This window comes from Ammodytes marinus, assembly GCF_949987685.1.
Source record: "Ammodytes marinus genome assembly, chromosome: 4".
Lineage (NCBI taxonomy): Eukaryota > Metazoa > Chordata > Actinopteri > Uranoscopiformes > Ammodytidae > Ammodytes > Ammodytes marinus.
In genome coordinates, this window is record NC_137233.1 from 10,736,893 (window position 1) to 10,757,570 (window position 20,678).

At 38.5% G+C, this 20,678-nt stretch overlaps 3 protein-coding genes across 3 annotated transcripts; 2 read left to right on the forward strand and 1 right to left on the reverse strand.

Moving 5' to 3' along the window:
• Window positions 1-604: 604 nt before the first annotated feature.
• slc5a8l (solute carrier family 5 member 8, like) lies at window positions 605-6,418 on the reverse strand (the record flags this gene model as incomplete). The annotated part of the gene is made up of 15 exons (XM_080025920.1): window positions 605-718; window positions 839-924; window positions 1,044-1,153; window positions 1,853-2,040; window positions 2,151-2,237; window positions 2,343-2,410; window positions 3,143-3,255; window positions 3,584-3,672; window positions 3,806-3,935; window positions 4,024-4,164; window positions 4,465-4,619; window positions 4,867-4,934; window positions 5,461-5,512; window positions 5,688-5,753; window positions 6,065-6,418. 15 exons carry the CDS (start codon window positions 6,416-6,418, stop codon window positions 605-607), a joined length of 1,821 nt encoding a protein of 606 aa, XP_079882046.1.
• Window positions 6,419-8,351: 1,933 nt separating this feature from the next.
• On the forward strand, window positions 8,352-9,375 carry tshba (thyroid stimulating hormone subunit beta a; the record flags this gene model as incomplete). The annotated part of the gene is made up of 2 exons (XM_080025755.1): window positions 8,352-8,513; window positions 9,097-9,375. The coding sequence occupies 2 exons, from the start codon at window positions 8,352-8,354 to the stop codon at window positions 9,373-9,375; spliced, it is 441 nt and encodes a 146-aa protein (XP_079881881.1).
• A 5,072-nt stretch (window positions 9,376-14,447) lies between these two features.
• slc25a55a (solute carrier family 25 member 55a) lies at window positions 14,448-19,910 on the forward strand. The gene is made up of 10 exons (XM_080027006.1): window positions 14,448-14,560; window positions 15,268-15,374; window positions 15,754-15,879; window positions 16,318-16,373; window positions 17,649-17,739; window positions 17,832-17,950; window positions 18,067-18,262; window positions 18,367-18,521; window positions 18,614-18,689; window positions 18,783-19,910. Exons 2-10 carry the CDS (start codon window positions 15,355-15,357, stop codon window positions 18,940-18,942), a joined length of 999 nt encoding a protein of 332 aa, XP_079883132.1. The 5' UTR covers window positions 14,448-14,560; window positions 15,268-15,354; the 3' UTR covers window positions 18,943-19,910.
• Window positions 19,911-20,678: the final 768 nt, after the last annotated feature.

The window sequence follows — 20,678 nt, forward strand, 5'->3', positions numbered from 1 at the left end:
ATCATTGCTTCAAAGTAGAAATATAGAAATAGAAATATTCCACTGGGCCTGTCTGTGTCAGCATTCAGCAAAAAAGTAGGCTACAATGTTCAGATAGAAAAGATACAGACGGTGCCATCAGGGAGAACAATTGAACAAGGCACAATAAAACATCACCTAACAGGGAAGGGGAGCAGCTAAATCCACTTTAAAGATGATGTCACTTAAATGTTTTTTATCATTTGTTCGGAAGATGATGCCCTGGTTAACACAAACAACTTTGTTATACTGTTGCAAAAACATTCTGTATTTTTTAAGTGCTTTGGGCTTAAATATAATTTTAAAATTAGGGTTTAGTGCTGTCAAGCTTTGTCACAAGTTGTCAAGTTTGTTCTTAATGTAGAATCAAAATTATTTTGTTTCTCAATTTAAGCTCGATGTTTTAATCACATTAAAAATCCTATTAACATAAATATGCACATACATAGGGTTACAATGATTTATTTTTGCAAATCAAAAAAGCACCATGTAGCGGCAGAACAGTTGTGGCTTGTCATTTGGTATAAAACCAAAAAATGCATTAAAATGGCTTCAATGTATTGAACAATATATTGAAAGAGCAGCATTACAGTCTGGTTGATTTTTGAACATCTTTACTCATCACATCGAAGTCTGTGAATGTTAAGTTGTCAGCTCCCATATAAAATTCTGTAGCAGCCTTTTCTGTGACGTCCGATGCCTGTAGTGGTTTGAGGACATTAACAAAGTATTAACAACATGGCAAAATCATGTGCAGTGTGGTCAATAATATATCCTTACTTGGTTACTAATTATCATTATAAATGGGTTATTCTCTTACCTCTGATTTACTGCAGCAGCTGAAGCAGATCAGGTCCTTCTTCTGCACAAACAAGTCAGAGTTCCGTTTTTCTTGCGTGCACCCACCTAAAAAGAAAAAAGATACTTAATCTGATAGCTGTTCCATTGTAGATTTTGATTACAATAATGAATATTTATACCATGTAAGCATTGATGTGCCTCTGCTGTGGACATTATTGTCCTACCTGTCATCATGCTCACCACCATGCCAAACACAATGGTGGTCAGTGTACCCATGAGCCCGATGTAGACGTAGGACAAAGAGTACAAGGTGTCTGCCAGAATGGGCCTGACACTGACACATAGAGGAAATCATTTTAGTAATAATATTCATCTCATTCTGCATTTGATGTTGCGCCAACATGAGGGCTGCAACTAAAGACTATCTTTATATAAGGGTTAATTGTTTGAACTCTGAAATGTCACAAGACATTCTCAGGTGAATATAATTAGATATGAAAGTGATATTCACTTTAGAATTATATGGATGATTGAAAGGCAACATACATTTACAAAACTGAAATCAAGGAATGATTTATTTTTTCAATCAGTGACTTATACAATTATTTGATTAGGTTTGTCATTCAAATTTCTGTTGATCGCTTAAGCAACACATTGTTGTTGCTTAGTTATAGAGAGTATATATTTTTGTAGGTTTAGATCTAGACTGTCTTTGGATTTTCACTGTATCCTGTGCATTTTAGGTTTATTTCAGAATTTCTTTTGAGATACATTCAAACCCTTTACAAAAATCTATATCTAAAATGAATCAGCAAATGTCAATAACTCTATTCATGCAAGTGTTTAAGCATTGAACAACTTCATTGTACTTTTTAATAATTTACGTCATTAATTAGTATTTTAATTTACTGTCACGTCAATTGTATTTATTTAACCTAGTATCACGAATGACAATTCTCTTTAGGGGAAATTTAAACTATCATGAGCTTGAGGAAGAGCACACGAATCCTTTGTTTAAGCTAATAGGACTCACTCAGGCTGCAGGGTTACTGGACTGGTCCACGGGGCTGTCGTTGTGTAGTTTTGCCCAATTGTGCTGTTGCAGTTTAGAGTGCTGAGTGGGAGAGGATTTGTCTTGTCAGCTGTTGGTGGGTAAATCTGGCCTCCAATCCATGCCCAGAGAGTCAACGTTAGGCCAATGATCATTCCTGTAAGGCTTCCCTGCGAAGTAGCAGTTAAATACTTCCTGAATTTGTCATTTATTGGCAAGTTTGTGTTTGTCAGAGGTTGCAGTTGTACCAGTGGATGTTTCTGCAATGGGAAATACTCACTATTGAATTTGGTGTGCGGAAAAGCATGCCTAATAGATAAAGACCGAGAAGAGGCCCGCTGATCACACCAAATAGGGACAGAGCTGCCTGAAAATAGACAAGGCTTGTAGTACTCAATATTCAGCTCTTGGTGGTGCCGTAGAGCAACAAATGGCTGTAGTACTGTTGGTGAATGGTGTCGTAGAGGTTTACCTGCAAAATGTTTCCCATCAATGAAGCAACTCCAGCCATCCCAATACACAGGGCTCCATAGAATATGCCTGGGACATGATGAAAACCTATTTCAAGGCCATATTGAACTACTGGTTTTCTGATTATTAAACCCTGATTATTTCTGTTTCCCTCCCACAATGAACACTTCTGATTAACTCCTATAACTACACTGTAATTAACAGGAACATTGAGACCTTTTTCTTTTTTTAACCAGTGTAAATATTATCTCAGAATATAGCTTTGGACGCGTCCCCGATTTTATCTAGGAGATCAGAGGACATGCATGTTCCTGCTTGTGCAGATCTCTTCAGTAAGTATACCTCATTATACACCGCAAATTTGTGTTTCATAAACATCTGTATGTGCACATTTGTGAAGTCTGCCTGAAGAGACTTGCTACAATCACAATTATCACTTATCAGGCTATCTATCTTTAACGTATGACAGCAGTCGCACAGTGGAATGTCTCAGGAAGGCTTGAATAAATAGTATGAATAGCAAGATAAGATAATGGTTATCAGTTCCTTCTGGTATCCTCCTTGTACTCAAGCTTCAATGAATCACACTGTAGGTTCATGCCTGTGATATATATGGTCAGAATGTAACTTCATACTAACTGATAAGACTTTTTAAATCATTTCTGATCAAATAAAAAAATATATCAAACGGCTTTTTGTTTTTCAAGCATTCTTCCACACACCTTGTGTTTTTTCTAACGCCTGCTCATTCTTGGGCGACTCTGCAAGTTTTTTTTCTTGTTTTTTTTTTACACCACTTACTCATGCCCATGTTCATCCAGGTCACCTGTTTCTGTGTGAGGTTTTTGAACACTGGGAGAATAAAGTCTTCTGAAGTGACAGCAACTAGGGCATTAATGCTGGAAGACACCGTGCTGAAAAATATGTAAGAGTTTGAGTCACTGAACAGAACAGGAAGACTGATGGCATATACACAGCAGATAAGATTGGAGATAAAAATGAGTCGCATGTAGATTGTAGTATCTTGCATTATGTATTCAAAAATGACTAGACAGTCCAACATTAACTTGTTCAGTTAGTTGAACAATGATGTGGACTCCTTGGAAACAACATAACCAGGTATTTACAGTTCATTCTTTCCTTACCATTGCATCTTATCTGCTATACCATTTCCTTTTCAACACAGAAATTCTAATTGTGACCTAAAAAGAGAATATTTTACTCATTTGCCTCAGGCCTCACCTGAGTGTCCCGCTGTAAGCAGCAGCCACAAACAAGCCTGGGATGCCGGGGTACTCTGCCAGGATGTCCATCACGAGGTAGGGCAGCAGCTGGTTTACACAAATAAACACAATATTTTACTGTTAAAAACCGTTGTTTTATTACATAACAAACAACATCATTGTGGACATTGCCTTTTGGAAAATCATTGTGTTGGTAATTTAACATGACAATTGCAGATACCTGGTCAGAGGTGCCTACATCACCGTTTGTGAGTGGGTCACAGTTCTTGTAAATGGAGTACATGGTGAGGCCAGAAAACATTGCCAGACTCACAGTTACCCACAAGCCAACCATGTTGACATACAGAGACCTGAGGAATGAAAGACATGTAGTCACAAGAACCTTGGCTCACGGTACATAATATACTCTTTGCATTATTGCGTTGCAGGAATGCTTACAGCTTGGCTTGTCTCAAGGTTTTGCAGGAGATGTATCGCTGCACCTGGGACTGGTTGATTGAGTAGATGGATATCCACATCATGCTGCCTCCAACTACTATACTCCAGAAAGTATGTCGCTGCCGAGGATCTGGGTTGAAACTGTGTCAAAAGTCAACAATTTGCAGAAGAATACTTAAGGTAGGTCCAAAGTTTGGTGACATCAGCAGTGCAATCCTCTGATAATATTTGATGACGCTTTTGAGACAATAAGCAGGCATCATTGAAAATGAATTTTGGATATAAGTGCAATCAAGAGTCACAGGAGATAAGATTGTGCATTTGTTTTGTTGTCCCTAACTACTTGCTCTGTTTAAAGAAGCCCCATCTGTCTGATATTGCAATCAGATTTAAACAAACAGCAAACACTATTTGACACAAGTCTTCTTGTTTACGACTTACTCAAACACCTCAAGTCGGCCTCCTTTACTGGCGTCTTCCCAAATCTTGTTCAGGCCTCCCTGCAGTACAGCTCCTCTAGCTATAACGGCCACAAAACCTGCCAGCATGATCACCATCTGCATCACGTCTGTCCAGATTACTGCTTTCAGACCACCCTGAAATAAATACCATCAGCTCACCATTGCCCTTTTTTAAATTATCAAGTCAATAATAACTTAAGCATTTCTTTCACAAGCAGATCAGATATTTTGCACTAACCACAAACTAAAATAGGTGTATTATGGGAAACCAAAGTGTTAATTTACGTCTATTTGAATACATTATATACCTCTTTTATAATCTTTTGGTATTTAGATTATCAAGTCAATAATATACTTGATACTTTTTAAGAGTTGTACCAACCAACGTGCAATAGACGATGCACACCGCTCCTGTAGCCACCAGCACTCCCCATAGATCAAGTCCTGTGACTGAATAATGACGAAAAAAAAGTTACATTAGAATTCATATATTTAAGTAAGCCTATTGAGACATGAAAACGTGACTGATTTAGGGACGGCTTAAGTGATATTAAGCCAAAGTCTCTGTAACCTCTCATCTTTTGTAACTTTGCACTAGCAATGAATTTTCCCTGTATCTCACACAAAATCACAATTGGTCACCTCTTTTATTTTTTTTATTTTTTAAGGTTGGACCTCTAAAAAGGCAAAACACGTGAGAAAGAAACATAGCTGTATCCTTTCACAGCAATGTATCTCCAGGTTGCTGTTGCAGTTTACTAATTTACAGTTTAGTAAAACTAATTCTTAAAACAACAACAGCCTTCTTGTTTTTCAAAGCTAGACCATGTAATTTAAATTTGTAATCCATGAGATGTCGTCAGGAGAGTTTGTGGTAAAGTAAATACTGATAAATTAACAACAGAGGATGATAACATCACAATGTACTATTTATTCATAATTATTCAAATACAGGCCATGTACAGTATACACTTACTTTGATTTAGTGCAAGAGCTGGAGCATAGATGACCAAACCGGTGTACAGGGCCTGAGAAACCATTAGTTGATTAGGTGGAAACACTGCAAGCTTGTGATTCATATTAATCTCAAAAAGAAAAAAAGACAGGTGCCTTTTACCATGTTAATTACAAATACAAGAATACATATTACAAAAAGTAATACATTTTAATTGTTTTATTTTTATAAAAGCATGTTTTGGTTACCGTCTGTACAATGTACATAGATGTCCCAATTAACCGAATGGGCCGACTGAAGCGCAACTCCAGGTACTAGAAATAAAAGGGAAACAGTCGGATGTCATTGAAGTGATTATTTAATAAACACAGCGTTTTTTTTATATCTGTCCATATATATATCCACATTCATGGAATATTAAGGCGGTTTGTTCTGTTGATTTTGTTTCTCCATTATTTATTTTTTACTTTAATGTCCAGCCACCGTTCAGTGAAAGTACTTTTATATCAGCTGGATCTCTACAGTCTTCCATAGCCATGAACCCCTGATTATTTAGTTTTCTGTTGCCTAGCAGTAAAGCAGATTGCTTTCATACTGTAATCATTTACAGTTTGTGCTTCCTTACCTCATAGGCGCTGGTGATCCCCAGTCTGTAGAAGAGCGGGACAAAGAGCTCAGCAGTGACGGTTGACATGATGGCATAGGATATGGCAAACAACCAGAATTCAGCTCCGAACATGTAGGCCTCAGCAGGTGTTCCAATCACTGTGATGCCAGACATGAAGCTGGCAGTGAGCGACATGGCAACCGGCACAGCAGTCATTTGCCGTCCACCCAGCAGGAACTCTGCACTGCTGGTCTCCTTACGGCCTCGGATGGCCGCGAAAAGGCCGACGCCTGCTGAGGCTAAAATCGTTCCAGCAAACACCACATAATCCCACACAGAGAAAGTGGCCACTGGTCCACCTGTACCCACCATGGTTAGTTCAACAGCAGCTTGTGGTCAATACGTATCTCTGAACCGTCGTCAAGAATGCTTAGATTGATGGTCTGATTGATGAAGACAGATGCTTAAAAGGTTTTTCTATGTAATGCAATCTTTCCTTTAAGTTTTCCTGAGATTGTCCTCACATCCAGTTGTACATAAACCAAGACACAAAGTACACACTTGCGACACAGCAAGAGAAAAAAAAACGTCTAAGACGTATTTAAATCAAGTGCACTCATCTTAAGTTTCACTTCAAACCTTTGTCAAAGAATAGAAAAATCCAAAGAGGGCTCAAGTCCTGTGTTCAGCTTGGCCTTGGTTGTTGCTCCGACCGATCAAACCATGTGGTACTTCAGCTACGTTTCCTGCAAGTGACAGTAGTCTGCTCCTCTTCAATGCTTTCAACAGACTATAAAGATTAGTTCACTTTAGTTAATAATCCATCAAGGACACACAGCACTGAAGTCAGCTATATTGTCAGTGATTGTAAAAGGTCATGATCCTGTTGTCTGATGGTAAACAAGAAATGTACTCTTATAAAGTGACACATACATAGTGACACATTCAGGAGGGGTTTGTATAGAACTCAAGGTTACTCAGTAGTTATTAGTTATGTGAGGAATTTCAGGGGGCATGTTAGGTTACTACTCCTGCTGTCATCTCTGTTTTTATATGCAATACAGTCAAATGGGGTTATTATATTTATTCATCACTATTATAGCTTTACTTTGCACATCTATATCTTTGTTTTACACTCCAGTGATGCATAAAGAACTATGCAAAGAAAGTATGTGTAAGCTGTTGGCAGGCACCTTTATGTCAGTACCTCGGATATTGAGTTATGATTTTCTTGTAATTTACTTATCTTTTGAATAGAGATTATATGGTTGATTTAATTCAAGTCACTCTTAATGAGAGCATCAGTTGAAGTTCCTTCTAAGAAGGTTAATCAATAATGGCACTTACTGTTAATGTTTGTAAAGGCTTGGAAGACAGAATGAGCAGCTAATTTGGACATTGAACCTTCCCTAAAGTGTTTTCAGAGTATTGTATTATGTTATTTGCGTGAATTGTTAATTTTTCCTGATTCATTAAATGACAACATGTGTCGGTCAATTAGAAATGTGCTTTATAAAAGATAACTGTTATTAGATGAGGACTTACATTTGGTGAGAAGTACTGAAAGTGTACATTTGTGAGGTAGGCTTATTATGACACAGTATATGAATGCAAAGAGAAATTTGTATTTGTCTGTAGGATTTTTTCTATTGATCTATAAAGGAAAAAGAGAAAAAAACATCTATATTGACATTAAAAACAATCACTTACTTCACAGGTATGACTTCTTTCTTAGAGGCTTTGATTATCCTCAACAATTATTAAACTGAAATACAGATAAGAAGATCCCTTTAGTGTTGGGTGGTAAATTGTATTAAGGGACTTGACTGCAAGTCTGTATCTGGAGAAGTTGATATGGAGCTTTGGGTCATTTTGTGACATCTAGTGGAGATCTTTTAGAATACTTTACACGATGATATTGAGAGTGGCACAGCAGCTTTCAGCAAGTGCGCAATCTATCCCATCAATTTCCTCGGTTACTGCATGATTTGTTCCATGAAGGACAATCAATAATTCATGTCATCCACATAATGGACTGAAAGCTTAGTTCTTCCTTTTCGTCACAGATAGAAGGTAATGGCCAGCTTGGATGGAGGTGGATTACTAATTCTTCATATAAATACCATTCAGCAGGGATGTTCAGACTCACAGGATCATCAGGCCTGCAGGCGACCAGGTGAATCCAATACAAAGGGGTATATATTAATTAAGATACCAAACTGTTATCAGGTTGTCAATTTGTCTCTTATTTTTCCATTTTTCTCCTACAGGTGCCAAATTGATTGAAAATAAATAACAGCTCAACATGGAGACTGCAGTGTTCTCCTGTTGGCTCCTTTTTCTGCTGCTCAGTCCAGCAGTTCCCTTGTGTTTACCCACCGACTTCACCCTGTACGTGGACAGGCCAGAGTGTGAATTCTGTGTTGCCATCAACACTACCATCTGCATGGGATTTTGCTACTCAAGGGTATGTATGTTCTCAGGGGAGAAATAATAGAATAGAATAAAGACGGATTCAATTGTTAGTATCTTTAAAAATGTGCAGTAGTTGTGACAATGTATTGCATATGTTCTGGTCTGTATTGGATTTTAGAATTTCTGAACATTTTTTAAATAATGAGGGGAAGGAGTAAACCACAGGTTATCTTCTGAAATAAAACAATGTTCCATTAAAATCACAACTTTGACAGTGACATTTATTATGATTATTTACATTTAAAATACATTATGAACATTATGAAATGTTGAAAATGACTCAAATATGAACAAAATAATGCAGCAGGGTTAAAATCGTAAAAACACATATGAGTTAGGTATTCATTTGTTAAAAAGATAAGTACCGTACAACCTGAATCACATGTATTGCTAGGTTCACAGGTGTTTGACAATAGTTCAAAAGTCACATAATAATTGAAGTATTTTGACCCATTGTCAGCTGAAAACAACCTAAATATTATTAATAGTATGATTAATAGTATTTTAAAATGCACAATATATTCGTGTGTGTGTGTGTGTGTGTGTGTGTGTGTGTGTGTGTGTGTGGTGAGCAGGACAGCAATGTGGGGGTCATACGAGGCCCACCATTCCTTATCCAGAGAGGCTGCACCTATGACAAGGTGGAATACCGCACGGCCATATTGCCGGGATGTCCCATTGACACCAACTCTGTCTTCACCTACCCAGTGGCTCTCAGCTGCCACTGCGGTGCCTGCAGGACTGACAGCGATGAGTGCGCACACAGGGCCAGTGTGGCTGGAGCTAGGTGTACCAAACCAGTCAGACGTCTCTACCCGTACCCTGGCCAGAGCAACTACATGATCCCTTTCTGATTTTTCTGTTATACTTTCTCAGCTGTTTTTTGTTGCTTGGCTTTTATTTTTTATTTAATTTTATTTTATATCCAATCTGAACCTGAATGTTTTGTGATGAGACAACAGTCCATACTTATAGCTTTTGATGGACCCAGTGCTGTCTGCACTGTCTGCCCTGGTCCCCTTTGTCCCAGCCCATTTTATTGTGCCTTTTGTTGCCCGACCTGTCTGTGCTACAGCTCTGCTTCTCAGTTTACAATGGGGGATGGGGTGGTGCGCATTTACGTCAGCCATCATTATTTATCCTCCTGTACACTCATGTGTGTGTGACTCCCAGACATATTGTGTTTACTTTGAATGGAATACTCTGAATGCAACTAAATTAAAGCTGAAGTCTCTAAATAGCTCTCTGACTAAGCTGTTCTTGTTTTTATAACAGCTTGTGCCGGACCTGAGCGTTTACTGCAAACACCAGGCAATGACACTCCACAATGTCACCTCTTGACCATATACTCGTCTCAGCCTCTCGTTCTGGAAGGCACATGATTGTTGACACACCTCTTCTTGTTAAACAGATTATCCGTGTGGGTGTAAATCCTCAAAGATCAGGCGCTAAGAAACGCTATTTCGTCTGATACCAAGCAGAGAGTTTAGGTTTGTGAATTTGGGAAGACAGCTGATGCTTATTAATAGCGCAACAGTTCAGAGTTGGAGAATGTATGACAAGTCCATCATGTGAACCTCTGTGTGACGTTACTCACATCATCACCTCATTCCATTTTCTGACACTTGTGCATACAACACTTGTCTGTCAGATGCAGTTTCAGTATTAAACTGTTTCTGTGTAAATTAAATCATTATTTTGTTTGTCTCAAACTTTAACTGTATATGTAACTGAGCCTTACTCGCTCTTTTGTATGTTCTGCACCGCTGACAGCTTCTCTTATTCTAGAGCCTTTTGATCCAAAAAGTCAACATGAAGTAAAATAGAAAGCAATTTAACAGAAGGCCAGCAAAACATTACAATTAAAGGGATAGCACAATGGTCAAGGAGAATTATCCTCTAACAGACAGAGAAGGATTCACGATTTGCGTTACTCTCCATTCCTATGTTATGCCTGACACGATTCATACAATGACGCATTTTGATCATTTGTTTGAAGGCAGAATTGGAACAGACTAGATGAGAGCCAGTTGACTGTACGGGTTGTATAAGGATGAAAACAAATAATAATAAGCAAGTGTGAAACCTAATCTCCCCGCACCCCCACAACCCCCCAAATAATCTCAGAAACAATATATATAAATAAATGAATTATATGTGTTAGAAAAGGAGCAGGAGGAAGCAAAATCTTATTGTCTTGAAATAAATAAATATGTAAAACATTGAGAGACTATATTCCCTCAAGGAGGCTTGTACAACCTCTGACAATCCAGCACTGTCTAACCTTGCAAACAGTCAGCTGACAAAATGGCAGCAAATAACATCCGCTCTGGGATGTAGACCATTATTTATATATGTGTCTATTGGTGTATGTCAGATTCTGTACTGCTTTTTTTTTCCTGTGACTAAGTCATGTGTTCAATAGACAAGATTTGGTATATGTTAGCATTTCCCCTCATTCTTTTAAAGATTTTCCATGAAAGATAAACACACACAAAGGACAGTTTCACAACACAAGGACAAGACTATTGCATAGACAAGACAAACCAGTAGAAGGGGGGGGCGGGGGGGTTACAGCAATACATTATCTTATGCAATTGTTGAAGTGTTTCTATTTAGCACAGTATATCCATAGCAACACATACTGTACATGCACATGATCTTACATCATCCCATGCGTTGCTCCAACACATACATTTACTTCTAATTTATAATTAATGTGCTTCCTCTTTTAAATGGTATGTTATAACAAAAATATGTTTTATACTTGTTTACACCTTTATTATTTTATTAATGTTCAAAAATCTATGAGTATGATGTCTATGGTTAATAAGACAAACTCATAAATTCGCATATGCTGGAGGGTTAGCTATTCTTTATAGTTGATACTAACAGTTGACCTGTTATGACTGATATGGCACAATGGTTTGAATTGCCCAACTGAAATTCCCGGTATGGTGGTGTTTTGAAAACCCTCATACCCTAATAGATAAAGCAGTAGATGAAATGGAATTTGCTTTCATCAGCATTTCAAGAGGAGCAGCTATGTGGAGCACATACCGACCAGTCTTTCATTCAGACCAACCGTATACACTTTTGTTTGTGCTGGGTTTGTTCAACTGGAAAAAATGTGAGAATTCTTCTAGCCATGCTAACAGCTCAAATATCTCTAGGCTACAACTATTGAATGGATTAAGAAAGCCTTCAGACTTTGGAGATCCTCCAACTTTTCCTTTCGGTGCAACCAGAAAGTTGCCCATTATGGTTATAAGTAGGCTATCGGATATTAGATTGATTGTTGGAGATTTTGTACAGACATGTTCTTAGAAGATAAACGCTAATGACTGTGTGATTCTCGACCCTTCTTTTAGCACCACTGTGAGGTTCACATTTGTGCTTTTAAAGCTCCCATATTATACACTTTTCGGTACTATTATACACCATATTATATGGTCTTAGTGGTCCCTAATACGTTTTTCTTTAATTGTTTGCTGAAAAAAACTTTCAGATAATCTATTGTACTATGCTGATGTTCAGCTAATCTCACAATGGCCTATGTTTTTAAAAGAGCTGCAGCTCCCCTCGTAAATATACAATCTTTGAGCTCCCCCCGCCCCCTGTCCGGAAGCGAAGCCAGATACGCCTCGCCCTCTGTCTGTCAGGGCCGTAGACCAATAAGAAATAGGGGTGTGGGGTGCACAGTGGAAGCTTCTGGCTTTCCAGTTTGTGAGGTCAGAAACGAGGAGAATTCTGACTGGAGTATATTGGGGGGAGGGGTGGGGGTTTCAGAAAGGGGGAGAGTGAGAAAAGGAGAGATTGTTATTTTTTAAAATATTTTGGCAGTCTCTAGGCACACCGTGGACCCATGGATATGTTAGAACACATTTAAAACGTGCATTTAGCATAATATGTGACCTTGTTGCATGTCTCCACAAACTAGGTGTGGAGGCCAAGAATGTAGGTTGGTTCCCATACTAGTGTCAGCCTCTTGGGAGGAATTGTGAACTATTCAGTGATACCTTAACTGTTCCTGAAGCACGACAAAGGGGAAGTTATTGTATTCGTCCAATATTTTTGTTTATGAACAAATTAAATTATTACATAAAATACTTGTAAATGATAGTATGTTGACATCTTCTCAAGAAAGATGTGTAAGCATTTAGCTCCCAGTACCATCATGCCTAAGTACAGTCGATAGACATCTTAGTCAGCTAGACCTTTGTAACCGTGCCTTGGTGCCGTTGGAAAACATGTGTACTGTATAATGACTACTGATGCCTGTATACGTTTTTGTTTTGTTTCAATTCGCAGTAATTGCAAAAACGATTACACATGCACAGAATTAGATGCTGAAATATTGTTGAAGACTATAAGGTAAAATATTTGTAAATCAATTGTAAAATGTACAGTAGCCTATAGCATACAAATGCAGTAGAAGACACTTAGCCTACATTTAATATCATTCAGGTTGACTGAATCAAACATGACACAACAAAACAGAACACTCTAGAACAGTAATTTTTCAAGTATGTGATGCCGCTTATGATCCGTAATGTTCACAGATGATTTGCACCACCCAATGTTTAATAACTTTGCGGTGACTTTCATGTCTCAGCAGTAAAAGACCGGTTCTTAATTACTTGGGATGTGTCAATATACTTAAAACCACATCTTAAATAAACCAGTTTCAATACCAACAAGAGCCCTATTATCACTGGCATCCACCCTTTAAGTAAATGATGCTGCTTATACTTTGTATTATGAGCTCCTGCAATTGAAAGCTATTCAGTAGAATTTATCGCAAGGTCTCTCTAAACCCATAATTCCCTTTGGGTAATTCAGGCTATATATTTTGCCCATGTTTTAACCTTATTTATTTGTACAAGTATTTACTTAGGGAAATTAGCTGGGTGTCCTGGCTTGTTTCCAAAATAACCTGCTCGATATGTACACATAGCCTATTGCACACAATCATGGTCTGTGAGTCAGGCAGTTCAAAATGATGTGTTACTTACTGGAGAACATCTCAACAGTGATAGAGAGGGGGGAACATTTAACACCTTTGTTTTTGGAAGCTTTATAAAAGCAAAATGCAGTTAAAGTACCAAAACTAAAGTATGCAGGCAAATGTCTCCAATCAGAGTTTGTGAATCTTGCATTATTTCATTATTAATACATTAAGCAGCATTTTAAGGCTGTAACAGACAGCTAAATTATGTGGGTAGAGCATCCTAAACAATGTACCATATTATAACTGATTCTGCTGTGGAGGTTACATTGTAATAGGCCTACCGTAAGCTACTATACTGTAACTTGCAACTATGCTGTATGGCATGTAGGCCTCGGCTTCTTTTAAACGTGTAAGTAGGCAACCAGTATGTGCATTAGTGTTATTTTCCACTACTAAGACGAGCCATGTGCACAGACTGGAATAATACAGAATAGAGTAAAATGATGTCACCGCACTAGTTAAACCAACCAGCTTACGGTGATCTTAATGCAATTAGACTCAGCCCATTGACACCAATTGGACCAAGATCATCTTAGCCGGAAGATGCTTTTGAGAAACAGTGCCCTGATTTTTTATAATAGGTCCATGGTCCTGACCCTCTTCATTGACCATAGCTAATCTTTCCACCTTAACATTTTTGTAGCCGTGATCATTTCTATCCATAATCTTATACTTTCAACCTCTGCTTTAACCCAAATATTTGAGATCGTATCCGTCAAACAATGGTTTCTCTCATCTTACGCCCTCATTCAACAATGTAACAAAGTAACCATATGATTGTTGGTGTCATTTGATTGACTGGCCAATTTGTCCAATGAAATCAGGGAGGCGGTCATATTTAGCCAATCAACTCTGAGAACGGGAGCTAACTGTAGTAAAGACTTGGGCGAGTCCGTCACCCCCCTTTCCTTAAATCTCAATGGAAATTTCCACTCTCTCTACTCGTCACTATATTAGCAACCGGGCACGGAAGCAGACATTAACGGCTCGAAACAATCCTCAACAAAGATCAACAAGACAATCGTTTGGTAAGTGAAAGCCTGTATTTGACGTTTTAAGGCATCATATTGTCTGCGATAGCCTGCTTGTTCGCTTTTGGGGACGGTATTCAGAATACTTTTGAATGGGTTTTCAAACTAACCTCCTGCTTACCAGACCAACCGTTATGTATGACACTTTAAAAAATGGGTCCTAAATCTAATTCGACAAATGCGTTTAGAAAGTTTATTTTAGCTATTTATTTCTTACTAATAAACCCACATTGCTTATTTTGACATAGCATGCCTACGTTGTGTTCATGCAGAACATTTTATGTGTTTTGCACTTGTAAGAAAGTATGTAGGCTCTTTATATCTGACTTGCATTAACGTTGTCCCTTGAAACTCGGGTTAAATTCGTTGTATAGGCTACCAAGTTCACGCCACTGCTTGCATTTTTACTTAGAAATTGATCTTCTGCCTTATCAATGGCAAGAATGTACGAGAATCGACGGTGATAGTGATGTCCATATATGGTGTTCCGGTATGTGGGTTTAAACCACGCCCCAAAGCTTGTAACTACTCGTATTGCAAGAAGCTTAGCTCCTGCATCACGGTCCCGTGAGTCTGAGGCACCGAGATAAGCCCTACCCTCTGCTTTGTGGGTAGTATTATCTATGTAAACATAGCATGCCGGTTCTCAGGAACCTGCTCACATATTCTGTGTTAACAGACTCCTTCTTTTATCTCTGTTGCAGGACTCTATTCATTCATTTGACTGAAGAACACTCAGACCTACAGTACTACATTTTTACACTTCTAGCTTCACTTATTTCAAAGTCATCATGTCTCAGCAGAAGATTAAGTAAGTGTCATTCATTCTCCTTTCTCCATAAGGCATAATTTACTGAATGTTTAACCATTCAAAGTGACCAATGTTTTATTATTTAAGTTTTTACCAAACTGAAATGATGTGACGTTTGGAAATTGTTCGAAACATAACAATGGTTTCAGTTTCTCATTTTTAGAACTTTGCTGTTTTAAACTATTATATTTGGGCTTGTTACGGTTGTTTGGAATAAATCAGACAAACGCAAGATATTCTGGTCACTTCATTTTATAGACCAGACGATAAATCAAAATAAATCTAAATTGACTTAGAATTGGTTATTTTGGAGCCTTGGTTTAACAGTTAAAGAAGAATTTTCCCATTAAAGTCTCTGCATTATTTTGTCTCCTTTTAGCCTCCCAGCCAAACTCATTAATGGAGGAATTGCTGGCATTGTCGGGGTTACTTGTGTCTTTCCCATTGACTTGGCAAAGACCAGGTTACAGAATCAGAGACCAGGACAGCAGGTCTACAAGAGCATGTAAGTACATCTAGTTCCTGTTTAATTGCACGGCACACATAGAAACACTGTTTGCCAAATCCTTTTTCACTAAAGCTACTACACCCAGGTATAATCCAGGCCTATTCTTATTAATCCCACTCGGACACACACAAAGGGCATCATTGAGGAATGGAAATTAGGGGAAATTCTTCACTAGATGGATCATAAGTTGTTGTCATTCCTCTCCAATGAGGTGGTTAGAAGGATTTATGAAGAATGGAAATGTACTTCTCCACACCCTATGATCATCTCCTTAGAGCAGTCACTCCCTGCTGACTTCAACTCTTGTTAAATCTTATTAACTTGGATTTTATTCTAAATAATTTAACTTGTATAACATATTCCAATGTGTTTTTTCAACCATCAGCTTTAAAATGGTTCATACAATAATGTGTTCCTTGCTCTCTTGTTCTCCAGGATGGACTGCCTTGTCAAAACAGTCCGATCAGAGGGATACTTTGGAATGTACAGAGGTAAGATTCATTCAAATGTGAATATTAAGAACCATTAGACTAGTACATGTAGGAGAGGGTAAGATCTTTCTGTGGTGAGGCTGATCATTGATCACAAGATTACAATGGGGTACAAGCTGCTTGGAGTTCACAAACGGTGTATTTTGAGTGCATGAGTTTCATGATGTACCTAAAATGATAGTGACTAGTTGGAAGAAGTTGCTAAAGCCGTTCTCTTGCAAAGTGGTTCTGCAGCTATAAGCTCTGATGTTTAGTAAAACAACCCTGCAGTAAATGGGGAAACACAAGTTGAAGTAGCAGTTCATTGATATTAATGTTGAAAAGTTAATCTTGTGGAAATAAATTAAATATGAGGAAAATCGAGACCTTTTAGTCTGGGTCTCTGCTTGTGTGCGGAATGCTGTTTTGTTTGCATCTGTGTTTTTCATATTGCAGACATGGTTCCCCCTGGGATATTGCAGGCTAGCCGATAAGGCGCAGCCACGCTGGAGGCAAATCATTTCATGGTTCTTACAATATTGCTCTATTTAAAGTTATAGGCACATGTTTTTGTTTTGCCATCTGTTTGTTCCGTAAATTGACTACTTTTTAATAACTACATGGCTTCCTCTTCACTGTCCCGTCAACTTCTCTGAGATCCTCATTTTTTAAAGACTATTAATTGTGTCCCTGCCGACTTTTAGTTGATCTTGAAAATGGTTCTGTGGTCACCTGAAGTTTATTTTTGATGCTCGGGAGTCTCACGGATCACTTTTTTAAGTTTGCCTAAAAGTGTGCAGGCACAGTACATGGTCGAGGTCTCTGTCTGTCCTTTCACTTACTTGTCTCTTGTCTCTGTCTGTCGTCATTAACATACTTATTGACTTGTAGCTCTTCAGTAGACACAGATTTCCTGTCTTAAAGTTTTTGTCCACTTAACTGAGACCCTTTTCATCATAAACTGACCCACTGTACTTCATCAACTTGATGTTTGCATTTCCCTCTGGATATTCATTTCCCTCATTTCATTTCTTGTCTTGTGTTTGCTTTGTTTCTCATGTTCTTTCTGAAACTCCTGTTTTTAATGTAATTTCCTTTTGATGTAATCCCTCTCCATCATTATGACTCAAGCTATTTTAAAATGAGCATTTGTCTTGTCTGTTTAATTAGCTATACAATGGACGTATTACATCTACTGTTGTAATGATAGTGGCGGGGGGGAAATGTTTTTGTACATGTCCTAAATGAGAACTGGATTGTGACGTCAGTGCTAACTGTGTGTTTTTTTTTCATCAGGTGCCGCTGTAAATTTAACTCTGGTCACCCCTGAGAAGGCAATCAAACTAGCTGCTAATGACTTCTTTAGACAACACCTGGCCAAGGATGGGTGAGCAAGATCTTCGCATGAAATCAGCAATCTTGGGAAAATACAGTAGACCCATTGTTTTTATACTCAACATTTCTCCTATCTGTTCATAGAAAGGGGCTGACGGTGTTCAAAGAGATGCTGGCAGGTTGTGGTGCAGGCATGTGCCAAGTCGTTGTCACCACCCCAATGGAAATGCTCAAGATACAGCTACAGGATGCAGGCAGACTTGGTGAGAAGAAAATTAAAGTTGGAACTGAATAGAGTGGACCTTATTTTTAAATGAAGTCTAAACCACAATGCCTGTGTGTATTAAAGTTATTTTGTTTGTTTGTCTTTTGTCCACAGCGGCCCAGCAGCAGAAACCAGTCATGATGTCTCCCACTAAGCTTGTGGTGACAAACACCATGCTGAGCCGATCCTACAACTCTGGCACGGTGGTCTCTGCACCGCGAGCTGTATCCGCCACACAGATCGCAAAGGAGCTGTTCCGGACGCAGGGCATCAAGGGGCTTTACAAAGGCCTGGGGGCAACACTGATCAGGTAAAACTCTTATTCCCCCTGAAAGAGGAACTGTGATAACCTTGTTAGACCAGTTACATTAGCATCAGGTTTTTATTCCGTATTAACATTTTGTTTTCTTTCAGGGATGTTCCCTTTTCTGTGGTTTACTTCCCGCTGTTTGCCAACCTGAACAAGCTCGGCAAGCCCAGCCCAGAGGAGTCGTCGCCTTTCTACTGGGCGTTCCTCTCAGGCTGTGTGGCGGGGTCTACTGCTGCCGTGGCTGTTAACCCCTGTGATGGTAAGTCTTGACAGCCATGACGTTTCTTGTTTATTAGTAATGTTAGGTTTCTGAAATGTTTTATAATTTATTTATTTTAAATTTAATTCCAGTGGTGAAGACTAGATTGCAGACCCTGAACAAAGGTTCCAGTGAGGAGACATACAATGGAGTTGTGGATTGTGTGAGGTAAGATGAGTTCACTATCACGTAACAACCCTTTTTTTCTTTCTTCTTTTTCATGCGCATGTTAATCTAAACCTTCCCTCTGGTTCTCCACAGTAAAATCCTACGTAAGGAGGGACCCTCTGCGTTCCTGAAAGGTGCCGGCTGTCGAGCCCTAGTCATCGCTCCTCTGTTTGGCATTGCACAGGTTATGTACTTTGTGGGAGTTGGCGAATACATCATTGACAACTCGCCTCTACGCGTTCACTCGGCGTGAGAACTTGCCTGCTGGCTATGCACAGGACCTTTTGAGATAAATGGTGGAACATCTGGCAGCTACGTACCATCTGTTTACAGCAAAAAACAATTTGTACATCTTGTCTGACTGAGTCAGAAGGGCGTCATGGTTTAAGGACCTATGCTGTCATCTTCTGTATGGTTCGACTGCTGTGTTGCACTCAAACACTTTTGTGACTTATTCAGTGGGCTACGGCCATCGTTTGCACTCGAAGCTGTGCCCTTGGAGTTGCAGTGTTATTCTTTCTTTGTCCCTTGGACAGCCCCGTTCTGTTTCCCTCTGTGAGGGAGGGGAGATCACTCCAATAGACAGCCCTATTTTTGTGTTTTCATATATATTTTTTTTAATGCATAAATAGTTTTATTTTTTATTTGCTGAAAATGCAGCAGCTTGCAGTACTTATGTGTTTCTTCCTTTTCCTTTGCCGTCTAATGTTACAAAGCCTTTGAGTTGGAACAAAGGAGAATACATTGGGAACAATTCAATGCAAAGGGATCTTTTTTTTAACTTGCATTTTCAGAAATAACTAAGTGTACACGTTTAGTTTGACTTATCATAACCTTCCTACTGACATGGGACCATACACATTTGCCAAACCATAAATAGTGTCCTGTTATATACTTGATAGTAGCTCTACAGTTGTTTAGTAGTCTGTGAACTATGCAGTCATTTCATAATAAATTCAATCATGCGCATTATATTTATGTTTGTCCAGATAACTTCAGATTCTACAGTTGAATATGCAAACCTGCAATTTCACTTGTTTTTTGCTTTATGCCGAAACGAAGTCGACAATTCTCTCTGAAGCAAAAAAACAATGCTCTTGGTGAAAACCAAAATCATTAATACTGTGACCGGCAATGAAAGATGACTGTTACTATATTTTGTCTGTTGTTTTTTTGTATATACAGTGTGTGTGTATATATACATTAAAATATGTAACTCACTCATTGTGTTTGTTTGATTAAATGAGTTATATTGTAATGTTCAAAGTGCTAATTATAAGTGCTCTTTATTTGGTGCAGGTATTAAAAATGCTGCATCCCATGGCTCTTGCATATTTAATTACTGCTCTAAATAAAGTGAATTTATAATCAGCATGATGTACATTTAGAGAAATATAACTTGAAATGTACCATTTAGAATGACGGAATACTTGCAATTTGTGTAACATAAAATGGAAATACTCAACCTACAAGTACCTCCAAATTGCACTCGGGTACAAACTTCAGTAACCAATGGAGGACACTTGTGTTTAAACCACAGCTGATCAAATGATAGCAGCCTCTTCAACAAAACGCAAATAATTTAAAGTGTATACAGAATAAAAAGTCATAGCTCTCTGATATCAACATGTGGACATTACCTGTGAAGAAGTTAAAGTCTAAAAAATGCACATTGATCCTGAAGTCAGTGCAATATTTACAGCTTGAAGGTTCATTCTTGACCCTGAACATGAGTTCCACTTGGTGTTTAAAAATACTTCAACCACGTCCTGTGTGCTTTTTTTTTAGTTTTAAGAACCTGGCTCCTCTCCTGTCAGTATGCTGGGTTTGTAAACAGCATTATAATTTCACTCTGGTTTAGCATGTGCTTTTCATAATGGCTGCCATTTTACTGTGGACGAGTCTTCACCATAGATAGGTCTACACAGATCTCTGACATGATCACCGACCACATCATTTACATATGTGAAGCTTCTGCTCAGGTCAACC

What these genes read in the sequence shown, in the direction of transcription:
- slc25a55a (XM_080027006.1), top strand. Translation starts at nt 15,355, where the DNA reads ATGTCTCAGCAGAAGATTAA. An exon ending in CTGGGGGCAACACTGATCAG is followed by an intron (nt 18,263 to 18,366) that starts GTAAAACTCTTA and finishes GTTTTCTTTCAG; the next exon opens with GGATGTTCCCTTTTCTGTGG. An exon ending in GGCTGTTAACCCCTGTGATG is followed by an intron (nt 18,522 to 18,613) that starts GTAAGTCTTGAC and finishes ATTTAATTCCAG; the next exon opens with TGGTGAAGACTAGATTGCAG.